The sequence below is a fragment of the Lagopus muta genome, chromosome 4, assembly GCF_023343835.1.
Source record: "Lagopus muta isolate bLagMut1 chromosome 4, bLagMut1 primary, whole genome shotgun sequence".
NCBI lineage: Eukaryota > Metazoa > Chordata > Aves > Galliformes > Phasianidae > Lagopus > Lagopus muta.
The window spans coordinates 69,149,270-69,173,484 of NC_064436.1; the positions used below are offsets into that span (position 1 = coordinate 69,149,270).

A 24,215-nucleotide genomic window follows, 5' to 3' on the forward strand; every position below is an offset into this window, starting at 1 on the left:
GAGGAAAGAATTTGTGATAAATAATGATGTAAGATTTTATTTTTTTTTTATCTTTCCTTGAGAAGTGGCCTTTAAACCATGCTCAGTTTGGTTGTGAAGTGAGAGGTTATTTCCAAACTTTGCATAGGCAGTGTTGAGCCATTGCCTTTGTTTTTGCTGCTACAAATCTGCTGGGAGCAGATGGAATTTCATTTTTTCCCACTCCCGTCCAAGAATAACTCCTTTTTGAGGCATTTCAGAGGCAGTGGGAAAGGTGCATATGGCAGGTTTGGGGATGGAAATGATGAGTTTTGCAGCTACACCTGCCCTGGGGGTGTTCAGTATTGCTGGATGGCTGCGAGTTCTGCAGACCTGCCACCAAAATGCCTGGAGGATGCCCTCAGTTGCCTTATTTTCTAGATTGACTCCAGTGTTCATTATGTAGCTTATCTATTGGGTCAGTTGGACTCTTCTTCAAAACCATTTTATTTTTAAGGAAAGACTTCATTTCAAGGCCAGGCTGGATGTGGCTCTGGGCAGCCTGGGCTGCTGGTTGGTGACCCTGAACATAGCAGGGGGTTGAAACTAGGTGATCACTGCAGTCCTTTGCAACCCGGGCCATTCTGTGATTCTGTGATCTGTAGATGAAGGCGTTGGCTTACTATAAGGAAAGAAGGAAAATAAACTTGTGTGCACACCCTCCCTCAGTGCTGAGCAGTCTGTGGGCTGGTGGCTGTGACCCTCCCTGCACTGCTGAGCTGTTCGTAGACAAACTGCTCACGGCGCGAAGGAATGCGAACAGATCCTGGGTTGCAAAGATATTTTGGCATGTCTGTTGCTAAGGCTGCATTGACATAAGCCATAAATTCTGCATTATGTGCAAATCGCTGCCTCATTTCTAAATTTTCAGCATTAACTCAAAAAGGAAAGCTGTTTCATAGAATCATAGAATGAATCACAGAATGGCCTGGGTTGAAAAGGACGACAATGAGCATCCAATTCCAACCCCCTGCTATGTGCAGGGTCACCAACCAGCAGACCAGGCTGCCCAGAGCCACATCCAGCCTGGCCTTGAATGCCTGCAGGGATGGGGCATCCACAGCCTCGTTGGGCAACCTGTGCCAGTGCCTCACCACCCTCTGGGTGAAAAACTTCCTCCTAATATCCAGCCTAAACCTCTGCTGTCTCAGTTTAAAACCATTCCCCTTGTCCTGTCACCATCCACCCTCGTAAACAGAACACGAACACAACAGTTGCTTGGTCTTTGCATGGCTAACATGCATGTAAAGCTGCTTCCTTTTTTTTTTTTTTTTTTAATTAGGTATTTAGTGGCGATTAGCTTCTTTGTTTTCTTCTTTTTTTTTTTTCTTTTAAGATTTTCTTGCAATTTCCTGCATTCCAGTAAAAGAAGCAGGGGCTGGGCTTTAATACCTGTCTTGTATGACTAGGAAAGCTCTCACAGCGATCCAAATTTAGTGATCCTAATTTAGAATTCACTGACACAGCTGCCCAGGGAGGTGGTGGGGTCACCATCCTTGGAGGTGTCCCAGAACCATGGAGATGTGGCACTGACGGATGTGGTCAATGAGCGCGGTGGGGATGGGTTGGGGTTGGGCTTGGTGATCTTAGAGCTCTTTTCCAACCTCAGTATTCTTTGATTTAACACGTAGCAATGTGAGGGATGCCACTGTCGAGGCATTGATGCTTGCTGGGCACAGGGAAGATGAGGAACACGTTCTGATGTTTGTAAATCAGTCTGTGTCTTCTCATGGAGTGGAGATCGGTTGAGTTATTGGGTACTGTTCACATTTCATTTATTTTCCTGAGCTCTTTAATAAAAAGTGATGGTTTGAGCAGTGTGGGCTTTCTTCATTCTCATGAGATGTCAGTGGAAAAATTGAGGCTCGCTGGTGGACTGAGCTGAGTGTGGCTCAATCACTGTTACCAGCAGCAGAAGTTTTGATTTAAGGCATTGAGGTGAATTCATCAAATCTACATCAAATCTGGCCTTTTTCCTCCATTCATTAAGCCAGAATCATAGAACTGTAGGGGTTGGAAGGGACCTCTGGAGGTCCCCAGTCCCACTCCCTTCCTGAAGCAGCTCAGGAAACATCCAGATGGGTTTGGATATGTCCAAAGAAGAGTCCCTCACCTCTGTAGGCAGCTGTGCCAGGGCTGTACCACTCCCAAAGGAGAGAAGCTGTTCCCTGTGTTCAGATGAAACTTCCTGAGTTCCAATCTGTGCCTGGTGCCCCTATAGCTGCTGCTCTGTATTTGAGTATAGATTCTAAATGGGCTTCCATCTACTGGATGTGGAAAGCATCATATCAAAAATCCTGTTCCTCTCCAGTGGCAAGTAAACGAAGGATTCACAGAGCATTCATAGAGTTCATCTTTCAGAGGATTTTCAGGAGGTTTTTAACGTTGCCTAATAAAAATCCACATGCAGGAGCATTTGCACGTCTGGATTTCTTCACAGTTGTACTTCACAGACTTTATAAGCAGCAAGATTCCTTTCACAGTTGAATACACAGGTTGGTGTTAATACGCAGACGTGCTAGAGTTGCATTTGATAAGAAATTACTTCTTTGCGTGCTTTTTCCCTACCTTGTTTTTGTGTGTGTGTGTGTGTGTGTGTGTGTGTGTGTGTGTGTGTGTGTGTGTGTGTGTGTGTATCATGTTGACAAGATCATAGAATCACAGAATGGCCTGGTTTGCAAAGGACCACAATGATCATCCAGTTCCAACCCCCTGCTATGTGCAGGGTCACCAACCAGCAGCCCAGGCTGCCCAGAGCCACATCCAGCCTGGCCTTGAATGCCTGCAGGGATGGGGCATCCACAGCCTCCTTGGGCAACCTGTTCCAGTGCCTCACCACCCTCTGAGTGAAAAACTTCCTCCTAATATCCAAGCTAAACCTCCCCTGTCTCAGTTTAAAACCATTCCCCCTTGTCCTGTCACCATCCACCCTTGTAAACAGCTGTTCCCCCTCCTGTTTATACGCTCTCTTTAGGTACTGGGAGGCTGCAATGAGGTCTCCATCTCTTCTCCATCATCTCCAAAATGATTCTTTTATTCTATTATTTTATTTTATTGTTCATTCTGCCTTGTATTCTTTAAGTTAATGCACATGAAGTTTTGAGGCCAACTACGTCCTCATCCAATACAGACGTACCCACTTTAGTTGACTCCTTTTGCCTCTCAAGTTTAAGTTTAATGCACAGTGCTGATTTGGGCTCCCATGGATGTTGTGCTCTTCCTGCTACACGTGGCATCCTGGAGATCACTCAGCTTATTGATGGTATAAATAGGCTTTCAGATGTACTATTAATCTGTTCCGTTTATAAACAGAGTTTTCTTCCTAGTTTGTTTTTGGATGCTTAGTTGTCAAAAGCTGCGTTTGTGCATCACTAATGTGAAGAATTGAAACCTGTGTGGCTTCCTGCATGTTATCAGTGTAAAAGCTCTTGTGAATATTCAGTAAGAGCAGCAGCAAATCAATGTAAACAAATCCAGGCTGCCCCAAGCACGTGTTTCAGCCTGGATTCCTCTTTCCCTATCGATCTCCTGCACTTTGCATGACCTTTTCCACATCACTGCAGCCAAAAGACTGCTTTAAATGTGTTAGGGATTGGCATTGTGTAGGTTCACAAAACCTTCTCTGGACCTTAGGATGTCTGTGTTTTATTTCTTTTGTGATCAGCACTTGCATATCTGCATCAAAATCCTTTTCAGCTCAAATTCAGCTCAGAACCGAATGGATGTTAACCTTTACACCAAACTGTTTGCTAACTTGCATGAATTTTAGTGTTTTATTTTTCTTTTAGGAGCATTTCCCAGCAGGTAACACTGCTTGGAAGTTTTTGTATGTCAGGATGAAATAAAAAGAATTATTGCAAACCCACATTAGGAAAGTGGGTCGGGTTGTGATACTTATTTATAGAATGTCTCAATATTTTCATTTTCCTTTCTTTGCCACAAATGACTGATCTTTGGCTTTAGCTTTCTGTAAGTGCTGCTGCTGGTTGCTGTGCTCTGCATCTGGCCTAGAAATCAGCGGTGCTGGATGTAGGCAAGCTTGCAGCTGGACTAAAGGGACCTGAATGGTGAGGGTCTTCTGCTCCATGAGGGTGAGCTTAAACTCCTTTCATTTCAGGAAGCTGAAGTCAGCAGCTCAGCCCGATTTCATTCACAGTACAGCATGTGTGCCACCAACAGACTCTTTTTCCTAAGCTTAAGAGTAGGAATGGTGCCTTGAGAGCTCGTTGAAGTCAAGGATTCTTCAGCTAGGAGAGAATATTGATGTGCCTGTTGCTCATCTGGAATGGGATTGGTGGCCCTGCTGGATCTTGATGGTCCTTGAGGTCCTTTCCAACCCAAGCCATTCTATGATTCTATAATCATTTGTGTTTCCTTAAGCCTTTGAGCCAGCAAGATCTGGACTGGTTTCTGTAGGTATCTTTACTCGGTTTGAGATTCTGTGTACACCAAAAGTGTGTGTAGATTTGTTTCTGTTAAAATTACAGATTGTAATTCACCCTTAGACAAGTTAGAGCTCCTGGATGAATGAACTCATTGCTAAAAGCAGAAATTCTTGACTTAGATTTTTGCCTACAATTAGCTTCATCTTGATTTTCTGATCAGAATTTTAGTAGTACACTGCTGTATTTTTTTCTGTACTTTCCACCAGAACGGGATGATGAATTTAGATAAAACACTCGGGTTGGATATGAGGAAACATTTCATCTCTAAAAGGAAGGTCAGGCATTGTCACAGCTGCCCAGGGAGGTGGTGGGGTCACCGTCCCTGGAGGAGTGGGATGTGGCACTGAGATGTGTGATTATGGGCACAGTGGGATGGGTTGGGCTTGGGGATCTTAGAGCTCTTTTCCAATCTGAATGGATTTTATGATTCTTCCCTCACCCCCTTAGCTTACATCGGATACCTTGTATATTACATGAAGCCAGGATCTTGGATAATGCAGTGCATTTGTTTGATCATCCGGTGGCAGGCCTTGAAGAGACCTGTCTGGCTCAGGAGCTCTTTCATCATCAAATTCTGATGATTCTCTTTGAATGTTATCCTCTCTCCCTACTTTCCTTTTACAGGGAGCTCACTTGGGGGGTGATGCTGAAGCAATTAGTGGGGTGAGACTGTTTGTCAGAGCTCTTGGCCAAAGGCTGTAAGGATTCTTATTCTTAAGGATACTTATCTTTTCTTCTGCCAAGTTAGATGCTGTGTGATGCACCAGCTCTGTTTGTTACTGCTACAATCCAGCAGCCTCCAGGCCCACCGGCGAATGATGGGAGTTGAGTCGTTTTAGGCAGGGTGAATGCTTGCAGCTAAATCATCTTCATTTCAAAGAAGTAGGCCAAGAGCCAATAAATGGGTTTGTGAACAGATGGGGAAAGCATGGAGCAACTGTTAGAGCAGCTTCATAGACAACTGCAGGAGCTGACACCGCCTGCACGGCTCTCGGTTCAGGTACAGGAGCTGGTTGAAGGTTGGCTTCAAAAAGACGAATCCAAGTGGCCTTTCAACATGGAAATATTTCCACATATAATACAGACACTGGAGAGAGTGTTTTGAAAACAAGCACTGAATCAAGATTGGGATCACAGAATTGCTGAATGGTTGGTGTTGAGCTGTGGAGGCAGAGATGGGTGTCTGGATAATGGCGATAACAAAGCAAAGCCACGGAAATCTGCACCTCCAAGATAGTGCTTATTTTAAAAAGAGGATTCTGTGGGGTAACAGTGATGTTATTGTATGGGTTTTTTTTCCCTCAGTCAATCTGAATGGGGAGAACTTACTTGATAAGATTCGGATTTACGCAGCAGCTTGGATATATATTCAAGTCAACAGAGACCTGGGCTTGTGCACTGAGCAGAGCCATGTGCTGTCTGAGATGGGGCTGGAAATAAAGGTAGAAGGATAGGAAATACAGGTAGATAAGAATCTAAACATGTGATGACCTCAATTTGACTTTTGTTGCTGGACTAATTTAGGAGCTAGAACGTCAGCTACAGCAGGTTCCTGATGCTACTGTTATTGCAGTGTCTGTAACCTGTGCAACACTGGTGAAGTGGTGATGTCTTTTGGGATCTGGCATGGATTTTCAGTGCTTGAATTGGCACTGGGGGAGGGAGGTCAACTTTGTTGTTTCTGTTGTCGTGAATGATGACCTGGGTAATTTAATGTGTTCTTATGCAATTTCTTGATGGATATAATTTCCTTAGCCTGCAAATAGGAGTTGTAAGTAAGAGTGGAAGCAAACGTCTTCCATAAAGAGGAGTTGAATCATAGAATGGCCTGGGTTGAAAAGGAGCACAATGCTCATCCAGTTCCAACCCCCTGCTATGTGCAGGGTCTCCAGCCAGCAGACCAGGCTGCCCAGAGCCACATCCAGCCTGGCCTTGAATGCCTGCAAGGATGGGGCATCCACAGCCTCCTTGGGCAACCTGTTCCAGTGCCTCACCACCCTCTGTGTGAAAAACTTCCTCCTAATATCCAACCTAAACCTCTCCTGTCTCAGTTTAAAACCATGTTTAAAATGCATTAAAGTGAGTTTTCAGACGAAATACCGTTGAAATCCCTTCCCCTCCCTGGCAGGAGAGCTGGTTGGACACAGGAAACTTGAAGGGATTAATGAGACGACTGGGAAGAACTGCAGGCTTGGGTTGGTTTATTTGGGCTGAGGAGGGGATGTGGTTTGAGATCAGCCCTGATGCTGAAAGCAGGCTGTGGGTAGTGGCAGCAGGCAGCCTCAAATGGGACAACTGCGAGGGGCATTTATTTTTGGTGACAGCAGGAAAGCAGAAGTCAGGAATGGGAGCCTGGTGCCAATCATAGAGGGGCAGTGTTGGAAAATAACTTGGTTTCTAGCTTGGTGATTTCACAATTTATAAACCTTTAGGAGCTTTTGTGCTTTCTGATCTCTCCTAGGCTGCAGGCATTGATTCAGGCTTGTTTGGAGCTTGGCATCTTGTTGGATTGAAGCAGATATTTCGTTAACAAAGGGATTTAGCATCAGTGGCTGTGTGGATTCCTTTCACCTGCTGTAATTTCTCTGACTCTCCTCTCAGACCTTGCTGGGCTTTTCAGGCTCTGCCCTTATCTCTGATCAGCAACCAGGAAATCACCTCTTGTATCTTAGAAATGTCCCACAAAAGGGCAGAGCTAACCTCTCCTTTGAAGAAACTGTGTTGCCTGTCTTAAATTAACTGTGTCAGTCACTGTGGTTGTTTTTGAAGCAAGACAGCTCTTTACCCTCAGTTTAGCAGAACCATGGAGGCAGGATGAAGCCAGGTGCCATTAAGTGCAGAAGGTGCTCGTTCCTCTTTGACCTCCTTGGGGAAGACAGGCAGAGAAGCATGGAGAGTTCAAATGGCTTTTGAGGAGTGTCGTCTTGTGGGGTTGGGACCTTCAGATCCACCTCACAGCGATGGAGGACACAGTCTGGGCTTTCTGAGGTTCATACCCTGGAGTGGTGGAAGTCACAGGTAGAGCTGTCTTGAACCCATTGCAGAAATGGTAACAACATTCCTGGAGGACTGACTGTGAAAGCTTTGGAAGAACAAACTCTTGCATGACTTCGGTGAGGAGAGATCAGCAGAACTTTTGTGAAAACACAGAGTTGTTTGTGTTCTTTGGTTGCGTACCAAATAGGTTAAATCCTTATCAGACTTGATTTGGCAGTGATGCCATCTGTGCGAGACCTGGTGTGAAAGAATGATTTCGTTTGAGCTGTACGTATGGTTTGGGGATCTAAGGTGTTAGAAATTCATGAAATACATGCATAGATGTTATTTGTCTCTTTATTTCATAGACTCATAGAATGGCTTGTGTTGAAAAGGAGCACAATGCTCATCCAGTTCCAACCCCCTGCTATGTGCAGGGTCACCAACCAGCAGACCAGGCTGCCCAAAGCCACATCCAGCCTGGCCTCGAATGCCTGCAGGGATGGGGCATCCACAGCCTCCTTGGGCAACCTGTTCCAGTGCATCTCCACCCTCTAAGTGAAAAACTTCCTCCTAATATCCAACCTAAACCTCCCCTGTTTCAGTTTAAAACCATTTCGTCCTGCATGTGGCTGATTGCTTTCCATGCCCATACACTGGGACATGTAGGAAACCATAGGATATATCAGTGTATGGTTTTTGTGTTTACTGGGTGTTCTTTTAGAAAATGGGCAAAGCTAAGTTGTTAATCAATTCAGGGTAGAATGCCATTGTTCTGTAATAGGCTGTAGCAGCCCTCTGTTTATTGGGTGCAACTTCAAATTAACCCAAAACAATGGCTTCTAATTGTGGTGTTGTTGGGGAAGAGAGGGGAGGGAGGAGGAAAAACTCACTGTGTGCATCAGCCTCTAGTTTTAGCAACTTCAAAATTAGCATGAGCAATTGGTTTTGGGGGTTTTTCCTGTTTTTAGCAGAAGGAGTCTCTGGTGGGAATGCTGGAGTTCTGTTACGCTGTAAGCAATGGAAACCAATGAGATCTGCTGAGAATCTCAGGCAAAATTAAATATATTCAACAGCTCACTGCCAGCATGTAGTGGATCTTCAATGTTGCAGTGTATTGGAAAGAATACAGAATTTGGGTGGTACTGTGTGGAGCCAGGAGCTGGACTCATTGATCCTTATGGGTCCCTTTCAGCTTCATTCTATGATTCTATTAACAACCTCAAACAATGATTTACTCTGAAGCAAGAGCTCCTCGATGCTGTTTAGATTTATTAGATAGTAATTAGAAAACAGCTTTGAGTCTTCACCTCACTGTGCAATTCATGGCTCTGTAGGGACTTTGTCAGTGTACAGTAATTTGTATTTAACAAATACACACAGCATTGCTGACACTATTAAGAGCCTGGGTGAAAATCAGTGAGGAATCGACATCAGCTGTGAGGAGCAGTGGTAGCAGTGGTAACAGCCCTTCAGTAGTGTCTGCATGCATGTTAGCATTGATATCTATTTTAAAATCTTGGGTTTTTAACCAGAAACATGCAAGAGTTTTTTCCACTGTGGTGGTGGTGGTTTTGAAGTCAAAGTCGTCGCTCTGGAGGAGTTCAATGCTCTATCTGTGCTTTGCTAAAAGCGTTATCTTTGCACTGCGTGTGTTTTTCCACCGTGCTCACCCATCATAGAGAGCACCTGAAGGACTTTGCTGCTTTCTTTCATAAGGTGCAGCACCTTCAGGCCGAGTTGTGCTTGTGGAGAGTACCGTCATGGGCTGTCCAATTAGCCAAGGAAAATGGGAGTTGGTGCCTCTCCAAACTGTATGCGGTTCAGTTTGCATTTGAGTGAAGAAATTATAAATATGCATAATAAATTCAAGGACATGAGGATACTGGTGGAAAATACATCATAGAATCATAGAATGGCCTGGGTTGCAAAGGAGCACAATGTTCATCCAGTTTCAACCCCCTGCTGTGTGCAGGGTCACCAACCAGCAGCCCAGGCTGCCCAGAGCCACATCCAGCCTGGCCTTGAATGCCTCCAGGGATGGGGCATCCACAGCCTCCTTGGGCAACCTGTTCCAGTGCCTCACCACCCTCTGAGTGAAAAACTTCCTCCTAATATCCAACCTAAACCTCTCCTGTCTCAGTTTAAAACCATTCCCCCTTGCCCTGTACTATCCACCCCCATAAACAGCCATTACCTCTGCTGTTTATAAGCTCCCTTCAAGTAGTGGAAAGCCACAATGAGCTCTCCCCAGAACCTTCTCTTCTCCAAGCTAAAACCTTGGAGCTAAAAGATCGTTCTCATATCCATGCTGGAGGCATTGGAAACTGATGTGTTCTAATTGTAGTATCAGCTGTGGGGATGTGGCACTGAGGGATGTGGGCATGGTGGGGTGGGTTGGGGTTGACCTTGGGGTCTTAGAGATCTTTTCCATCCCTTAGGATCCTATGGTTAGAGTTAGGGTAGTATGGTTAGGTCTTAATGATCTTTAAGGTCTTTTCCAACCGGAGCAATTCTATGATATTCTCAGGATTTCACATCTGTAGCACATAGTAGGGTAAAAGACCTCAGACCCTGATGGTGTTGGCAACAGGTTGCATGGGTGTAGGACTTTTTTTGGTGTACATCCTGAGGGCAGCCCTGTGGGCATAACCCTGCGAGTACCGTGGAAATGTTCCACACTGAGCAGCTTTGCTCCTGGAGTGCTTTTCCTCCCCATTACTCATCCATTCTCTTTCCAAGCCATATCTGGAAATCGATAGATATGAAACCAAACCAGTACCTGGGCTATGCCCTGGTTATCAGTGCTCACAAATACGGAGCATGGCAGCATCATGTGATGTGAAGGGGAACTGAGTTCGTTTGCTTTTTTAACTAGAGCTGGAGATTAATATAGCTTCTTCTATTGAATATAAAGATAAAATTCCAGCTTGTATTGCTTAGTTTTTGTTTCTATCTGTCTTGGAGCATATCTCTTCCAGTGTTTGTACAGCGTCCTACCCACCCCAGCACTGAGAGCATTGCTCCTATTTTTTCTCCTTTTGGAGGCTTGAACTTTGATTTTATTATTATTATTATTTAATATCCTTTAGTTATCTGTAGTGGCAGCAGCTTCTAAAGCTTAGCAAGGAATCTGAGTAACTTACAGGTAGGTATTCAACAGTGTATTGAGGAAGTAGGATTGCTTATTTTATTTTAATCTATTTCTTTTTTTTTTTAAACTAAATCCTATGGTTCGTTTTTGATTTGCCGTTGTATGACTGTAAATTATATGGATGCTGAGGCTCTCTGAGATCAGACACGGCTGGTATTTAAGAGTTGTTTTCTTGTAGTGTTGCTCTCGATGGCATTTCAGTGGTGAATGATTTAATAATTGTTGCCAGAGAAAGTTGTTGAAGGAGTTTGCTGAGCAGAGGCTCTCTGAGAGCTTGGCAGGGTGCATAAGGTTGTTTTTCAGCATGCAAGACTTGCTCAGGTTTCCAGCGCCTGTTTGCTCTTGGTTCCATGCAAAGTGCTGTCAGCACTGACGTGGTCTCATTCCTACCCTTCCACGGTTATTACAAAAGGACTTGTTGCTGTTTTCTACAGTTAGAAATTTCCATCTGTTTTTGCAAATTCCATGCCAATAGATAGGTAACTTGAATTTTCAAAGATACTGAAGCTTTAAAATGTGGTGTGAATATCATAGAATGGCCTGGGTTGAAAAGGACCATGATGATCATCCGGTTCCAACCCCCTGCTGTGTGCAGGGTCACCAACCAGCAGCCCAGGCTGCCCAGAGCCACATCCAGCCTGGCCTTGAATGCCTGCAGGGATGGGGCATCCAGGGATGGAGCCTCCTTGGGCAACCTGTTCCAGTGCCTCACCACCCTCTGAGTGAAAAACTTCCTAATATCTAACCTAATGAACCTTCCGTAAACCTAAAACAGGTAAGATGCTGAACAACCATTTTGCCTTGGTCAAGATATTAGATGATGACATTAATGGATCACCAGAAAGACCAAGCAAAAGGTTCCAAGTTATCATTTCTGGGATCTCACGGTATTGGTTCCTTCCTTCATTTTTCTTTCAAATTTGATCTTTCAGAGTGTTTTTGTCTGACTGAAGCTGTTCTAAGTAGGACAAATGGAATTTGCTAAGAGGCTTTGTGCTGGTGATGGGGTGTCTAACCTCCCTGGGCAGGAATGCAGTGCCAATGCTCTGCCAACACGTGGTGGTGGGATGTCCTCAGGTGCTGCTTCCATTTCCTTTCATCTTTCTCAGGGGATTTGTTTTCAAATGGGTTTTGCTTCACTTGAGCGTTTTGTGAAACTGATCTGGAATTGATAATTAATTTCTCTGAGCTGGCAGCGTGGCTCTTGGTTTTATCATCAACCCACGGGTCTCTGTGCTGAGGCCAAAGATGAAGGATCTCAGTGGCTGGTTTTGGGGAACCCAAGTGGTAGAAGGGATCCGTTGTCCCAAACTCCAACTGGATGCCTCTGTTACCTTTTAGATATTGTGGTTGTCCTCTCAATCGTCTGTGATCTTTGGAGAAGATGTTGAAATCATGGAGGAAATAAGTCATAGCCAAAGCCTGTGTGTTGCTACCTTCAGGGAACGCTCAGGTTGGATATGAGGAAACATTTCCTCTCCAAAATAGCAGTTGGGCACTGGCACAGGCTGTGCAAGGAGTGATGGAGTCACCTTCACTACAGGAGTCCAAGAGCAGTGAAGATGTGGCACGGAGGGTCATGGTTTAGTGGTCATGGTGGGGATGTGCTGGGATTGGCCTTGGGAATCTGAAAGGTCTTTTTCAAGCTCAAGGATTCTGTGATTGATTTTGTGCCACTGTACGTATGTTTGGCTGTTATATTTCCAGTATGAGTGATGAGGATGTGAAAGCAACCTTTGCATGTCTTTGGTCACTCTTTCCACTCTCTGTGTTAGGCTTTTCTGGTAGAAAAACCAGCACTCTGAACTCATTCTCCAAGGACAGTCATCAGAAAGCACGTAGACTTGAACAGGAAAATCCCAATTGATTCACGTTGCATCGTTTTTAAGGGCTCTTCAGAAGGTGAAAACCTAGCGACAGATCTTCTAAATTCAGGATATCCTTTGTGAACGTTGTAACTTTGAAGACTAAGGCTTGTGTTCATTATTTTTTGTTTACAGACTCACTGAACCTTCAGGGTACGTAACGGATGGGCCTGGAAACTACAAATACAAAACAAAATGCACCTGGCTAATTGAAGGAAGGTGAGTAGAATCAACAGCTCTGCTTGCAAACAGTGTTGCTTTTGTTTTTAGATCTCACAATCCTTTTTTCAATTATTTTGTTTGATTTTTTTTTTGCTATTCCTAAAACTACGTAGGATAGCACTTAGTTATTCTTGGAAAATGGGTTTGTTTTGTTGTTGTTGTTTGTGCAAATTGCTGTCTGAATTTATGGCTTCCTGGTGTAAAATCTGCTTTGCTTTGAAACCACGTGGAAAATCAGAATTAATGCACCTGTCTGAGTAAATAAAGGTTTACTACTTATTCAACCATTATTGCAGTGGGCCATGGCAGGATTCAGTCCATATAACTTTAGGCAGTATGAAAAGAAAAACCAACACAGTTGAAGCTCATGGAGAGACAGTTTATGTAATGCTGCACTTGAGATTATTATGTTTTTTTTTCACATGAACTTCAGAAGACCTTCTGTGCGAAGATTTGAACTGGGAAAAGTCCCTTAGACCTGTCTCTTCATTTCTCTGTTGCTGTATATTTGATCTTTATATTGCTTGCAGTGATCCCTTGCAGAGGTTTTAGCAACATCCCATATAGCGTGTACTCTCTGACTGTCTTCTGATGGATGGGGCAGCAGATAAAGGGTGTTTTCCATGGTAGCATGACTGTAAAATTCATCTTTATAGTCCATATAGCTTTGATTGGTCAGTTTTGATGCTCTACATTAACAGCTGTATCTTAGATCACGTTCTATACTGTTCCGTGACACTGTAAGCAGAGTGGTATGTGGATAGGATCACGTCTTGTGAGAGCACAAACTACTTCATTTACATTTAACACCTTCTATACTCAGGTCTCTCAGCATCTTGGATGTTTAGAACTTAATAAAAGACCAGGGGTATGTTTTTCTTTTAGTCTTTTCTTTAGGATGTCTGGTGGGTGGGGGTGGAAGGGTATTCACTTCATCCACTTCAGACATTTATTTTGGATGACTGATTTACCTTTGAATGTATTGGGAGCTTATGTTTGTAAGGGCCAAGCTGTTGCAGAGATCCATCCAGATCCAGAGCACTGCAACTGGGGACCTACCACCAACTGTTAACTGGGAGGAGCCCAGTGCTTTGATGTGGTTGAGCTCCCAGTGAGATGCCCTGAGTGGCAACACCTCTTCATTTTTGCAGATAGTAAAACTACAACTGCATTTGCTTTGGAATTACAAGTTAAAAAAAATGTTTTTAAAGGATGTTATTACAGACAAAACAGCCTCTGCAATTCCAGTACAGTCAGCATAACCCTCAGAGCTTCTTATTTATTTGTTTTTTCCTTTAGAGGATAATTTGTCTCGTGTTCTTATCAGAATGGAAATGCTTCTCACAGGTCCTTGATAAGGTCACCATAACCAGTTCCTTCAGCCTCTGCTGATCCCCAGAGGCTTCTTGGAAAGCTACCACTTTGTGAGGCTTGAAGTGAGACAGTACTTTTGTGGTCAGGCATTCAGAGAGATGTCCTTTTCCTGCTTCTGGTTGTTTGTACCCTGCTGTCAGAAGATGGTGGTGAACAGAAAGACCACGGTGATTGAAACAGCTGAAACAGGCACCCCTGTGAAAATAGCCCAAGCTCTCTGCCAAATATGACATTCCCAGAGAGGTCTGGACTTGGAAAACAGATTCTGCAGAGCTGTTAAATTCTGCTAAGTGCCTTCACCTCGGTGCTAGCACACTGGTATGTAGAGGCCTTTTGAGGTTAGCAAGTAAAGGCACAAGCTAAATAAGCAAAGACACCAGATACATTCAGATGGGAAGGAAGCCACGTGTTCCTTACTTTTTCACACCACTCCTGACTCTTGGCTGCTGTGTGTGCTGTGTCCTCGTGCCGGGGGTGTGAAAGGCAAAAGCAGATGTGGTCCAGCCCAGACATCCCATCTGAGGCTGAGCCTGAAGCCCCACGCCTTGCAATTCTGCAAACGAGCGCTCTCTGTTAATGAGTTGCTAGCTCTACTGTAGGTATTCTTTCTTTCTGCTCTGAAGCTTTTATTGATGAAGGATTCCACGCTTCTCCACAGCTGTCATGCCATTAAAATAGAAGCAAACCCCCTACAATTTCTTAGAGTGCTTTGTTTTGAAAGGACGAGCACTCTCTGTACTTTTCCTTCAGCGAGACGTTATCCTTGAGTTGCACCTGCCTCTCTTTTTCCAAAGGCATGGAGAAGATCAGCGTGCCTATCAAAAAGCATTCTCTTGCAGAACAACTCCCTAAAGAATTCCTCTTCTGTTAGAAAGAAGGGCTCGATGGCAGGCTGACATTGTATTAATTTCTTTGATTAGGATGAACAGCGATTTCATCTGTACCCAAGGGCAGTGTACTGTTGAGAGATCCTAATCACTTTCATCTATCCTTTTCTGGCCATGGGTGGGAAGAGGCAGCGTGGCTATGGATTCAGAGCCTTTCATCTCAGGTCCAAGCACAAAGCTGGTGGGGTTTTCACCCTCCCTGAGCTGAGTGTTAATGAGATTTCTGCTGTGGCTCTGGAGGGATTCTCTTTAGATGTATCTTTACGTGTGAGCAGTGAAATTAATGGTATCGAAACGTTCATTGCACGGTTATGGCTTTGTGGGCACCTTTTGTGCATCGAATGGAAGGAACATTGGTGAGTAAACCAAACATTTTTCTTGCTGATACATTTCAGGTCACACATCTACATTCAATTGTTGAATGGTTTGAGTTGGAAGAAACCCTTAAAGGCCATCTGGTCCCATTCCCAGAGCTCCAACAGGTGCCCAGAGTCCCATCAGCCTGACTTTGGGTGTCAGCAGGGGTGGAGCACCTCCACCACCTCTCTGGGCAACCTATGCCAGTGCTTCACTACCCTTATGTTTCTGATTTCCAGTTCAGAAGGACTTCTTTCAAGACGGCCTTTCAAGATCCTGCAGAAGTGATAGGGTGATAAGTTAATAAAAGAAAGCTTTCTGCCAGCTTCCAGGCAACTAAATAGTCCATCATAATTGTGTCAATCTGCAGAAAATCCCTTGAAGTAGGAAAAAAAGGATTGTTTAATGGTGGCTGTGATTCTTTACATGTATTGTATGTGCAGATTTTCTTTGCTTACCCCTGCAGAGCCCTATCATTAGAGGTAAAGAGCAGTGGGCTGGTTGTGCGTGCTCTTCAATTTCTGCCCTCTGTGGTGGGGGAAGATTTAAGGACACAGTTGTTTTTCTGACTGTAAAGAATCTGTTCCCTTAATAACAGTGGAGCGTGCGTGCCAAAAATGAAAGCCATGACATGTTTGATGCATCTACATTTGCACTAAAACTGTTTCAGTCTTGTTTAGAGGCATGCTTCACATTGCAGGAGCTTGTTGGAAGGACTTTGCTGTGTGTGTGGAGTGGCTAATTCCAAATCTTTTAATTCTTCTTTATTATTTTTTTTTACAGGCCAAACACAATCCTGAGGCTTCGATTCAATCACTTTGCCACAGAGTGCAGTTGGGACCACTTATATGTGTATGATGGAGATTCAATTTACGCTCCTTTACTGGCAGCTTTTAGGTAAGTTCACTTGTTAAGAGTCTTAACTGTAAGCAGTGCTATTTCTTTAACTTGGAGCCTGAATCAGATGTGGCTTTTAGCAGCATAAATATGTTCCAGTAACCTAAATATATAATACTGCCAGTACAGCACATACAGTGTTCTTTTGTGCAGTCATCGGCAGCATCAACAATTATGGAGTTGTTTTTGCTTTTACAATGAACAGATCATGTTACTACACTGTAGCATGAAAGTATTAGTTTTTCCCTTCCAAATCCTGATTATTTTAGGCACAGTCATTGTCATCTGGTTGTGCTGGGGGTGATTTGGTGTGCTGGCTCCTTCAGAAGCATCAAACTGCCCCATTTATTGAGCATGACTGTGACTTAAGTTCAGCTTGTGGCATGTTCACGCTGACACAAGGCAGAAGCCAATTAATCAGTCCTGCAGCCATGTGGTTCTTACAGAACAGCATCTTGGTGTTCAGAAACAGCAGTGGTAAGTCAGCCTGTAAACCTCCAAACTCTAACCTGAGGTTAAAGCAGAGCATGCAAACAAAGCGTTAGGGCCATCTCTCCCCATTTGAAGAGAAGAAGAAGCCACCTCTCTGCTAAAAAGAACCTGGAATCCCTCTCCTGGTATCGTGTGCTGAATTGATATGCATGAAGAGGAAGAAATGTCATCTTGACTCAGAGTCATTTTGCTCTAATCGAGGTAATTTTTAATACGCCGTTGAAAAGGTGAAATGATCTTGATTTGTGCCTGCAGTTCCTGGTGTGTTTTCCAAAAATTAATAGGCTTTTTAAATTGAGGTTAGAAGTAGTTCATAGCATGAACAATTACAGTTCAGACTTGAAAATCGTCTGTAAATCACTGGGAAGTCTGTGCCCGAGGACAAGCAAGCGTGAGCTTAATACAATAACATTTTTGAGGTAGGAAAAAAAACTTTTTTTTTTTTCTAATTGCTTCTTTAGATGACATTTGAGTTTTATCTTCATTAGTACTGTGCTGTGTTGTTCACTAAACCAAGTTCAGGAAACAGCAGATGCTTCTAATTTTGATCAAGTGCGAAAAAGGCATCTGTTGAAAAATACTTTTCTCCAGTACAAAAATAAATGCTCTACGATTTCTCAAGCAGTGTTCACATTTTATTTATTTTCTTGGCTCGTATTAAGTTTTAACATTAACCAAAGCCATCTTTTGCTCTTCACTATTTTTGCACTGTGCCGGAGGACTTGCAAGATTGAGCTTTGTACCTCTGGGCACTGTCAGCTTTCTGAGTTTGTTGATAAACACTGTAAATTCCTCCCAGAACTCTCCAAGGCTCAGCTTTCTTTTTTTTTTCTTTTAAACCTCACTTCCTTCTCTGCTCTCTTTAACTTTCTCAGCCTTCTGGTGTTCACATGCATTTGTTTAAAATATGATGTTTATCCTGGAGATCCTCAGCACTGGGGCTATGGAACAACTGAAATCAGTTTTATGCATGTTAGCTGCAAGAAAGAAATTTCACAGAGTCCTAGATCGTAGAATGGCCTGGGTTGCAAAGGAGCACAGTGCTCATCCAGTTCCAACCCCCTGCTGTGTGCAGGGTCACCAACCAGCAGCCCAGGCTGCCCAGAGCCACATCCAGCCTGGCCTTGGATGCCTGCAGGGATGGGGCATCCACAGCCTCCTTGGGCAACCTGTTCCAGTGCCTCACCACCCTCTGGGTGAAAAACTTCCTCCTAATATCCAACCTAAACCTCCCCTGTCTCAGTTTAAAACCATTCCCCCTTGTCCTGTCACCATCCTCACTCATAAACAGCCGTTCCCCCTCCTGTTCATACGCTCCCTTCAAGTATGGAGGGCCATAGTGAGGTCTCCCCAGAACCTTCTCTTCTCCAAGCTCAACAATCCCAGTTCCCTCAACCTTTCCTCACAGCAGAGCTGATCCAGCCCTCTGATCATCTTATTGCCCTCCTCTGGACCTACTCCAAGAGCTCCAAATTCCTCTGCCACAAACATGTATGTAGAATATCTGCCATCAACTCTTTACTGAACTCCTTGTAGCCTGAGTGTGTGGGGTGGTCCCATCCTGTACCATGCTAAGCTTTGCTTCTATGAAGCGTTGTCAAAAATGCATTTGCTGGTTTATACTGGCAATCATAGGCAACGTAATGCTGTTTAAATATTTTGCTTCAGATACACAATTAAGGAGCAGGGAGCTAATTAAAATCTAGTGTTCTCATCAGCACTGAATGGTGAAATCTAAATAACTTACACTCTGTCATCTGTGAACTTCGTTGCTGCTATTTTTTGCTCCATGTTAAACGTTTACTGGAGCTGCTCTTGAGCATTTACCTTTGTTTTGGGCTGGTCAGCATGCTGTGTTCTTCCTGCTCACAACGACCTCTTTCTGCAAGACCTTTGGCCGCCCCGAAGCACCTCGCTGTGGTGTTGGGCACAGATGGATGGTCACAGCGACAGCACTGACAGATGGCACTGGCTGCCCCACGGACATTGCTGCCTGTGAGCTGCCCTGCCATCCTCACATGGGAGCAGTCCCCTTTCACTGGCTGCTGCCCATCAGATGTGGCACTGCCAAACCCAGCTTGAGTCAGAACGTGGGGTGGTTGCGTTGGAAGGGACATTCAAGGCCCTAACCCAAAGCCAGGACAAGTTGGATGGGGCCCTGGACAACCTGATTTAGTGTCTGATTTAGTGCTTTGCAACCCCATGTGCAGCAGGGCGTTGGAACTGATGATCTTTGAGGTCCCTTCAACCCCAGCCATTCTGTGATTCTGCCTTCCTCATCTGTTTGGCCCCTGGCCATCAGATTGGTCACTGGCTGGATGTGCTCCAGTCTGTTTTGTGCTGGGGACCTCAAGTTGGAACCAGTACAGTCTCATGAGACCTCTGGGTTCCACTTCCCTCAGCACATTAGTTAGAAACTTCCTGTTCTTCGCTTCTCCTCCTTCACTGTGCACGCATGTTGCGTCTCCTCTGACCCCACTCCTGTGTTAGGGTTTGTTTTCCTTCCACTCCCCCAAGCCTCTCTTTCAGTGCCATTAATCATAACTCGTATTGCTGCCACAGGCACGTGTAAATGCTCGTGCTTTCTTCTGCTTTGTCCTCAGCACCCTTCCTGAACCACTCTGCAAACCCTGCTCACACCCTGCACTCAGTTGTGTTGTGTTGCTTGTAAGCATTAATTGACCTGCTGCACAATGTCCCTCACTGGCAGTTACCCTGTATGCTGCCTGTGAGGCAGCTGATGCTTTGAATAAGTGTGATTTGCTCAATCAGAATGCCTCTGGAGTGGAAAAGGCCACTATGGTCCCCAACTCAGCCTCACTGTGCCCACTGTCCACATCCCTCAGTGCCACCGATGCTGTGTGCCCCTTGCAGGCGCTGCAGCAGCAGTGCTTATTGCTGTCCTTAATGAAACAGGGAAGATGCTTTCAAGAAATAGGCTTGCTTTGGTTGTTGCCAGCTCTCAGTAATCACTTGGATTGGTTTTTGGTAATTGGTATTGTACCAGCTTTGTCTGCTGAAGAGCCCACTTCTGGGAGTCATCTCCTCGCACAAGCACGTTAGCTTTTCCTTTAAGAACAGAAACTTGAGATCTGTTTCCTTATCCTCCTCCGCCGTTTTCTTTTGGCATTGATTTATTTTTAATCTGCTGTAACTTCTATTTTGGGTTTGTTTATTTTACGCTTGTTTTTTTGCTGTTGGGAGCATGGCTAACGCACGGGGAATGCTTTAATAAGGTGCAGTTTTGCACACATGTACCCAGATAAACTAAAAAGAATGATTTTGCACTCTGTGTCAGGAGACTGAGAAGCCAACATGCCATCAAGTTTTGGTGTCACCTTCATCCTTCTGCTTCCCTGTGATGTGAATCCTGCATTCCCCCCTCTCTGTACACAGCTCCCATCTTCCTCCTTGCTTTTCATCTCTGCCTTCCTGGCAGGTTCTGTCTCGAGGGTGAAGGATGAATCTGTGCTCCTCGTCCTGCTACCATAGCAAATGAAGGAAAAGGAAGGAAGGAGATGCCCTTCATTTTAGCTAATTCCTATTGGTGTGTGGTGCAGGGAAAGAGATCAGGGCACGGTGTGGGTGATGGCAAAGTTGGGTGCCCTACTGTTGTTTTCACTGACTCAACAAGTCCAGTGCGCAGCAAATGGAAGTGTTTCAGGCCAAAACAGGGGCTTGCCTTACAGCTTCTAAGAAGCAGTGCCATTGGACAGCTTGGCTGAGTAGGAGTATTTGTTTGCTTTGGAGTAGTGGTGGTTGCGAAATGGTCTGCAGCTTTCAAAACCAAATGGAAATGGCGTGTTGTGAAACAGAATGATCTTGGCCAGAGCCCGAGAGATTCTGGATTGTTGTTTAAGGGAAGTTTTCCATAAGCTGTTATTCAGATTGTGCCTGCAGGATTTTTTTCCTAAGGGTTGGAAAGGACCTCAAAGAGATGACCAACCCCCTGCTAAAGCAATTCCCTACGATGGGTCATAAAGGTCAGCATCCAGATGGGTCTTGAATATCTTCATAGAAGACTCTGCAGCCTCTCTGGGCAGCCTGTTCCAGTGTTAAACTTGTGCAGGTGGGATAAATCACACAGGTCATTCATTTGAATCTCACTCTACCACTCAATACCCGTGTAGCAACATAAAACACGATTGCTTTCCTTATCTGTCTGTCTGTCTGTGCCTCGGAAGTGCCATCAGCACACAGGGAACGTCAGGGAAGCAAAAAAAGGTAGTGAGGAAGGAAGGAAGAAGGAGAACTAATGCTGTGGAAGTACTTGCCTTCTTACCAAGCAAATCCCCAAAGTGAGATTTCTAAGAGAAAATGACCAACACAAGCATTTATATTATTAGAGAAGATGGTTTGAGGGGGATAGCGTGTGCTTTCATTCCTGCTGTTTGTTCTGTCTTTTGGTTGGTGTTTGCTGCTTTGCTCTCCCTGCTGCAGGGCCTTCCAGCTGAATTCCTGCGTCGTATCAGGGATATATGTTGGAAGGATGAGACCAAAGGAGAATAAAACAGAACAAAGGAGTTTTTGGTCCCCGAGCTGTAGTTTGCCTTTCCCTCAATTCTATTCAGATGTCTGTTTTCCTGCGGTGGAGGCGTGCTGTCCTACAGTTTGCATTACAAAGGAAAACTGTATATGAAGCAAACAGCAAAGAGAAGTTTATTAGGCTTTTTGTTCTTTGATATTCTGGGAGACGGCCTTTTGGGAGAGATCATCTGCAGATCAGAAGTCTGAAATTTCACAACGAAGCCGGCACCTCTGATGCGCGTAGAAAAAAGCAGTGCGTTTTGCCTTTTAATCCTGTATCCTTGAGATCTGAAAGGGAAAAATAATTGGCCTCCTCACAAGGAAATACGTATTGAGCTCCATATCTGCAAATGTGCTGCTGTTGTTTAGCCAAAACACGGGGTGAGGTCACAGCATCATTATGGCACGTTGGTGAAACGAAGCATGAGGTTGGGTCAGTGGGATGACTTGTGCAGAAAGGGCCGTTGTGCAGGCTGGATATTTACCCTGACATAGGTAATGTGCCTCTGGCATTTGTAGGGCAAACACCCCCACCGTTGTACAGCAAAAGCCTTCAGTCGGGATCTCTGCAAGCACATCATTGTATTGTATTACAGGCACAGAAAAATTTAGGTCACAAAAAGTGTTTTACAGGTGATGTGAATGGGTTGCTGTGGTCAGCTGTGGGTTCTTTCCGTAGGTGTAGAAATGCACTTAACCTGTGCCAGCAGCCATCTTCAAAGCTCCCTGTTCTGAATAACTCTGAAAAGAGGAAAAATAAGATCTTTTAAGGGGAAAGACTCTTTTCATCCTTGCTTTTAGCTGCTCTTGCCCCTGGATGTGCAGGATCCCTGGAGTGCAAGCTGGGTTCTGCTTTTCTAGGACCCCATATTTGTGCAATATTGGAGGCTCTGCTTTCAGAAAGCTTGGGCTTGGCCTTTGATGGAAACAGGATGGAGACTGGGGGGGAAATTACTTCTGTGTAAGAAAAATAGCAGCCAGCTATTAATAGGTGGTTGTAGATAATATACTTTGCTTAGGTAAAGGATTAAAAAAAGATTCAATAGACCTTCAGAGTTATGACTGCTCTTGTGTCTTGTGTAAGGGAGGAATTAACCTTGTTTTATGGGTGTCAGGCTTCTGTTAAAAGAGGGATAAGCATTCCCTTTCAGATGGAAGCTATTTTGTGCAATAGGTAAATTGTGAGTGGTTCATTTTTTTCAAGAGACATTTACTCTTGCTGGTTTACTTCCAGTATTTAGACAGTATATTCTATAAAAGAGTACTGTGCCTGCTAGAATAGAATCAAAGGCTTATCTAGGCTGGAAAAGACCTTCAAGAGCAGCAAGTCCAAGCATCAGCGTGACCCGTGGAGTCCCATCCCTATGCCATGTCCTTCATTGGCACATGTCTTGAATGCCTTCAGGGCTGGGGACACCACTACTTCCCTGGGCAGCCTGCTCCTATTCTTGACCATTCAGTGAAGAAATTCTCCCCTCTCTCCAGTGTGGTGCATTTTGAGAGCATTTCCTTGTGTCCCATCACCTGTCGCATTGAGATAAATGGTTTTGGCCACCATCCTCGTTTCTGTCCACCTCTCTCCTCAAACTGGAAGGATCTGACAGAACTTGGAAGCCTGTTGGGGTTGATCACAAGCATGAAATCAAAGGATGAGATGGGGATAAGGAGCGTGGCAGCCTTTCAGGTTCAAAAAGGTGGGAAGAATGGATGTGATGAGTCAGATAGAGCTCTACACAACAGGAGGTGGCAGAAAGTGGTGAGTAAGAGTGGTTATACTGACTTCTCACAGTGGAGAAGCCCAAGCAGATGTGAAGCCAGCAAGGGCTTCCCTCTATCACTGCAGAGTTGAATTGCTGATCTGCCTGCTGCAGATGATCCAGGCAAAGAAAAAGCAAATAGATTGCATTCTGCAGGTCAGAAAGTGCCTCAACTGTGGGTTTCCAGCAGCTGGATAACTACACCACCAGCATGCTCTGTGCTTGCTTCGTTTGTTGCAGTCTTTCCCAAGGATTTGCTTAGAGGGAGATGCCTGGTTTGACAGTCCTGTCATTTGGCTTGGGTTCTGTGCTTCTGTGACATTAATTTCTGTCTTGAAATGTGTCACCTTGTTTCAGGAACAGATCCTGTTTAAACTGTTGAAGAACAGCAAGAGAGGAAAGTAGGTTTTTATAGGTATAGGAAAGCAATGATTGCAGACAGCTTCAGGGTTACTCAAACACTTTTATTGTACATTTATCTTTCAGGGGAACCCACTTGGCTACTTCAGGGTTTTCTATTTGCATTCCTTCTTCAGTCATTCCTTCTTTCATGCCGAAATCACGCGTGCTGACAGCAGTGGTAATGCTGTTTTCAGTGCCCTGAGATTTGTTAGGACTCTTTGGTCGGTAACGTGGCCTCTGTTTGGCACATAATTAAGACGTGTGTTAATAAACTGGTCCCTGTGGAATGCAGTTTTCTCTTTCTGAGAGGTCTTGTGTGTTCTTACTTCATTTGGAATGGGTTTGTTGGAGTGTGCTCACAAGTTTGATGTATTTTCTTTTGAAATGTTTAAGGAGCTCTGTTGAAGAAAACCTGTCTAATAACTGCCCTGTGAAAATGGTAATTACTGTATGCAAATTCGTTATACTTGAAATAGATGCAAATGAATACTTTTGGTTTCAATTTTCTATTCATACCTATATGCATACTGTGTTTGCTCTCGTTGTTTTGCTCCCTTTTGTTTCATTTCTACCTTTTTTCTCTTTTGCAGTGGTCTGATTGTTCCTGAGAAGGACAGCAATGAAACGGTCCCAGAAGTTGTAGCTACTTCTGGATATGCTCTTCTGCATTTCTTCAGTGATGCTGCTTATAATTTGACAGGGTTTAACATCACGTATAAGTAAGTGGTACCACTCCAAAGTGATTTGTACATTGCATAAATGTTGCAGGTTGAGCAGAAGGAGGTTTCCTCTTCCCTCAATCTTGTCTTGGAAAAAGCAATTGCCACTGAAGCATGTAATTA

The 24,215-nt window shown here is 44.4% G+C and overlaps 1 protein-coding gene across 1 annotated transcript in view; it reads left to right on the forward strand.

Moving 5' to 3' along the window:
- ATRN (attractin) overlaps positions 1 to 24,215 on the forward strand; it is an 89,062-nt gene that overhangs the window by 19,272 nt on the left and 45,575 nt on the right. The window contains exons 2-4 of the mRNA XM_048943615.1: positions 12,594 to 12,677; positions 16,082 to 16,195; positions 23,964 to 24,092. Coding sequence (XP_048799572.1) covers positions 12,594 to 12,677; positions 16,082 to 16,195; positions 23,964 to 24,092 — 327 coding nt within the window. The remainder of the gene's footprint in view (positions 1 to 12,593; positions 12,678 to 16,081; positions 16,196 to 23,963; positions 24,093 to 24,215) is intronic.